This window comes from Kryptolebias marmoratus, linkage group LG12 (genome assembly GCF_001649575.2).
Source record: "Kryptolebias marmoratus isolate JLee-2015 linkage group LG12, ASM164957v2, whole genome shotgun sequence".
In the NCBI taxonomy this organism is placed as follows: domain Eukaryota; kingdom Metazoa; phylum Chordata; class Actinopteri; order Cyprinodontiformes; family Rivulidae; genus Kryptolebias; species Kryptolebias marmoratus.
This window is the reverse complement of record NC_051441.1, coordinates 14,125,339-14,130,267: the sequence shown is the minus strand read 5'-3', so window position 1 is coordinate 14,130,267 and position 4,929 is coordinate 14,125,339. Positions and strand designations below refer to the sequence as shown.

General features: G+C 41.7%; 1 protein-coding gene across 2 annotated transcripts in view; it reads left to right on the top strand.

The window, feature by feature from the left end:
- LOC108242996 (phosphoribosyl pyrophosphate synthase-associated protein 1) overlaps nt 1–1,825 on the top strand; it is a 9,116-nt gene extending 7,291 nt beyond the window's left edge. For both annotated transcript variants that reach the window (XM_017428171.3, XM_017428170.3), the window contains one exon: nt 344–1,825. In XM_017428171.3, coding sequence (XP_017283660.1) covers nt 344–502 — 159 coding nt within the window. In that variant the 3' untranslated portion in view covers nt 503–1,825. The remainder of the gene's footprint in view (nt 1–343) is intronic.
- The last annotated feature ends 3,104 nt before the right edge of the window (nt 1,826–4,929 follow it).

Genomic DNA, 4,929 nt, shown 5'->3' with positions numbered 1-4,929 from the left:
AAAACCCACCTGTTTAGAGCTGCTTATGGCTAAATTAGGGTTAGAGTGCGGGTTTTTGATGTTTGTCTCTTTCTTACTGTTTATTCATTGTCACATGCTGTTTTTATTTTGTTTTTTTTAATTATGTAAAGCACCTTGAAATGCCTTGCTGCTGAAATGTGCTATACAAATAAAATTTGATTGATTGATTGATTGATCACCTTTACCTCCATGCTGAAATGTTTTTGGTTTTTATTTCTTCAGGCCTTGTAATCCTCCCGTCTCTACAGCACAGCAACTACAAACTCTTGTCAATTGTATTAATCTACATGAAGTTTAAATCCAGTCTCGTTGGTTCCTTCAGGTGGTCGTGACAAACACGGTACCCCACGAGGTGCAGAAGCTCCAGTGTCCGAAGATCAAGACGGTGGACGTCAGCATGATCTTGGCAGAGGCCATCCGCCGCATCCACAACGGGGAGTCCATGGCCTACTTGTTCCGAAACATTACCGTGGACGACTAGTCAGAGCGACAGCTGAGCCTGGGGTTCAATAACAGAAACCAGAGCCACCGCTGCACCTTCCTGCTTAGCGCTGTAAGAAAACACTAATCTATGAAGTCATTATGTCAGGATTACACGCGCATGTACCCTGATCAAAACCCAAGAAAGTCTAGAAATTGATCCAATGTTTTATCTTTCACAAGAAGTCCTGCATTTCATGTCTTTTGTTCTGTTGAGTAGTGCATCCGAAGAGGCAAAATGAAGGACTGTGTATGCCTCACGAGCAGCCAGTTTACGTTGAAGCAGTCGATGCCTAACTTAAGATGTCAGAATGCTCAGAACAGCAGAGACATTTGGAGACATAAGCTGCTGCTGGTAAGGCAAAACGCCTTTATTTTTTTAACGGTTAATATTGCTTAAAACTTGAACTAAACGCGCATTAGATTTTTCAGTGCAGTATTACATATTGTACGATTGAGCTCCGTCTGCAAACACGAGATGATTGTTTCCACAAACGCGGGAACGCTGCTCGCCCGGCCCGCCGTCCGCCTCTCTGCTCGGCCAGTGTCCCTCCTTCGCGTTGACCGGAGCGCGCCGCTTTCAGCAACAAAAGGGGAAGGGAAGAAGCGGGCAAGTTCTCCGAAAATCTGCTCATAATCCGCTTTTATTTAAATGTTAAAACGTTTTACGGGAAGAAGTTCTCCCTCGTTCGCAGAAATCAATCAGCCATTGTTTTCAGTGTATAGTGCACGAATAGCTGAACTACAACGTACTGAAACTGAATTTTTTTTTTTTTAGCACCATCACCTGTTTTACTCTACTGCGGTGGTCACACGATCAGAAATGTGAAAAGGCCTGGTTGATCTCGTTAATATAGTTAACATTCATTCTTAATTGGCTCTTTGCACCTTCTCATGCAGTTTTAGTGATATTTTGAAGGATACTTTTCTTTTGCTCAGGGAAATTATACCTTACACACCGATGCACTTGGTTTGCTCTTGTGTTTTTTGAAGGCGTGCGCCCACTGCAAAAAAAAAGAAACAAAAAGACTGAAAAAAAAAAGTAAAAAATAAGCGTTTGGCGAGAACGTCTTCCGTGCAGCGGCCCCGTAACACTTTTTGCTCCTTTTTTTTAACACAAAATTCGTTTACAAATGCTGGATGTTTCTTGTCCACGTGCTAATGAAGAAGTGAGCGTTGGCAGGCCGGTGTCACGTCGGCACGAAACGGGGAACTGTCTGCATGAAATGGCACTGCTTTGTACGATCAAATTATTCCATCTCTCATGTCTCGTCTGACTGTGTGCTGTTTGTGAAAATGTACAAAATAAAACCGTTGCCTGGTATTCTGCTCTCTCAATATCAACAAGAACTTCACATTCATGTTAAGAACTTTTAGTTTTGTCTTTACAGTTTAGGCAGAGTCTTGTAGTAGGTTTCATTGGACCTTTATAGGACTATTTTAAGACTTTTTCTCCATACTTCATGCTCTGTGACTGATGCCACCTCCCAAAGCACTAACTACTCATTAGTATTTGACAGAACATCACTTGAAAATCACCAGACTGTTCCTTTATATCAGGGGACATCAGCAAAGTTCACTCAGCAGACTCTACAGGGGCTAGAAAATAATAATAAATAAGCTGATTAACAATTTGGACCAAATTTTCTGTTCTGTATTTTATATTTGTTCTGACCGTTGATTTTATTTTTCTGTTCAACGTGTTGAGTTATTTGAAATTACGGGAAGATTAACCATTTGTCCGTGGTTAAAGCTTTTTAAATAAAAAGCAAACCTGCAAATCTGCAGCTTTAATGAATTTAAACCCCCCCTCGACACACATACACCCACAGGTCTAAAGAGGCCCTCCTGCAGGCCTGAAGTGGCCCGCGGGGCACCAGTTGATCAACACTGATTTATACTATTTAAGACAGCTGGTAAAAAACAGATCTGTTGACTGAAAACAAGGTTTAAAATAACCATTTCAAGTCAGAATTTTAAAGATTTGTAAAACATTTTTGGTCAAAACATCTTTTATATTTTAGAAAACTTAGCTTTTGTCATTTTTTTATGTTGGAAGATTGTTTCACCTTGATTTTGTGGCTTCTAATCCAACTGTACGCACTGCAGACATTTAATAAAAGTCGCTAAGGAACGAGGGTTTCCAGTATTTGAAGGTTAAGTAGTATTGTCCTGCTGAAAACTGTATTTCCCTTTAAACAGTCTGTACCGATTCGCTCAAACCTCTGCATGCAGCGGTGCTCAGAGATCCTGTACTTGCTCTAAACTTCTCAGGTAGATATGCAGCACTGAGGAGCTTGGACCAAGTCCAGGATCAGAGACAAGAACAATCAGAACCAAAGCTTCCAAAAAAAAAGAATCATTCAACTCATGCTAAAGTCTCTCAATTAAAAATTTCCCCTTTTTCATCCTGCTGCAGAAGCAAATGTATCATTATGCCTATAATAAGCCTCGTGGCCTAGTTTGAGCTTGAACTAAATAATAATCAAAAAAAAAAAAATACAAGTTCGAACCTGAGCTTTTACAAAGAAGGATCTGCTCCCATCCTGTGCCAAAAGGAAAGCTCTTTTGAAGCCGAGCACCAGCCGGGGGAGTTTAAACAGCACGAAGAGGAACTGAAGCTCCGATAGTTGCAGATTGCTTCCTCGTCTCGTTCTGAGGAAGCAATTCGCCTCGACTGCGAGCTTGTGGAAAGAGGAAGCGTGTGTGGGCTTTTCAGTAGAGTGGAAACGTTAACGCTGCGCATGAAGTGCATTAAGACGGGGGAAAAAAAAATAGAAGCCAGACGTTTAAACAAAGCTTATACAACAAACAAAAAGACAGACAATGTAGAGAACATCATCAAGATCCATCTGTAAGATGGAAGGTCTACAGGGCCAATGAATAATATCTAAAAGTGTTTATGGGGATAATAAAACATACTAAGTTAGCTAAGAGGTGAGGAACAACAACAGATGGTAACTAGAAGCACTCAGAGAGCACAAACCTCCACCAAGGCCACAGCGTGATTAAAAAAAAATACCACCCCAGATCATAATCTGGATCACCACTAAAATTCAATCACCTCTTCCTTGTACCGTGTTTGACGTTTCCTGGAAACTTCATGAAAATCTGTAACTTTTTGAGTAATCTTGTGGACAGACACACACACACACACACACACACACACATACACACACACACACAAACACACTACCAAAGAAATAACCTCCCTGGCGGAGGCAACTATTATTTTTAGATTATTTTGAGCTGCATTAAATCGCCAGCACTAAAAACAGATCAGCTTTCTAACACTTTACAAGGGTTGAATGAAGGTGTAAGAATCTGAGCTGCTAATAATCTCAGCGCAAACAGAAACACAAGCATGTGTGTCAGAATCAGACCCTGAGGAGCACAAAGTTATGACTGATTGGGTCGGTGCTCTTTTCACACCCACTGTTATCAGCCTTATGTAGTATATTATACTATATTACCAAAAGTATTTGCTCGCCTCCCTTCACACACATATGAAGTTGAGGGACATCCCATCCTTGATCCATTGGGTTTAATATGATGCGGGCCCACCCTGTGCAGCTAGCACAGCTCCAGCTCCTCTGGGAAGGCTTTCCACAACGTTTAGGAGTGTTTATGGGAAGTTTTGACCATTCCTCCAGGAGCTTGAAGCCTGGCTCACAGTCTCCAGTCTGATTCGTCTGTCGGGTTCAGGTCAGGACTCTGCGCAGACCAGCCAAGTTCTTCCACACCAAACTCGCTCATCCATGTCTTTATGGACCTTGCTTTGTGCACCGGTGCAGTCATGCTGGAACAGGAAGGGTCCGTCCTCAAACTGTTCCCACAAAGATGGGAGTATGAGATTGGTATTATGAGGTTAAGAGATCCTTTCACTGAACTAAGTGGGCCAAGCCCAACTCCTTAATAACAACCCCGCACCATAATCCTCCCTCCACCAAACTTTACACTTGGCACAGTGCAGTCAGACAAGACCCATTCTCCCTCCAAACTCAGACTCGTCCATCAGACAGGCAAAAATAGAAGTTACAATAAAAAACACAGTTACATCCCTTCACTTAAAAATGTAATTTTCAATGTTATCATATATTATAAATTTCATGAGGAGGAGTCAATGCAAATCTGTGCCTCCACCATCTATATTTATCTAATCAGAAACCAAACCCTCAAACAGATGTTCAACAAGTTTCCACAATGACTGTAACTGAGTGTGTTTCTCTTCTGCTGCTGTTCTCAGTTTCTGGTGAATAAAACTCTGTTCTCTTCTGTTTTCAGCTTGTTCTGTTTGGTTCTTTTCTGATCTCTCTGGTTTTCTCTCAGGTGTTTGCAGTCAGACTCTGACAGAATCTGAACCAGCGGTGAAACGGCCCGGAGAATCCCACAAGCTGACCTGTACATATGCAGGAATATCAGACAGTG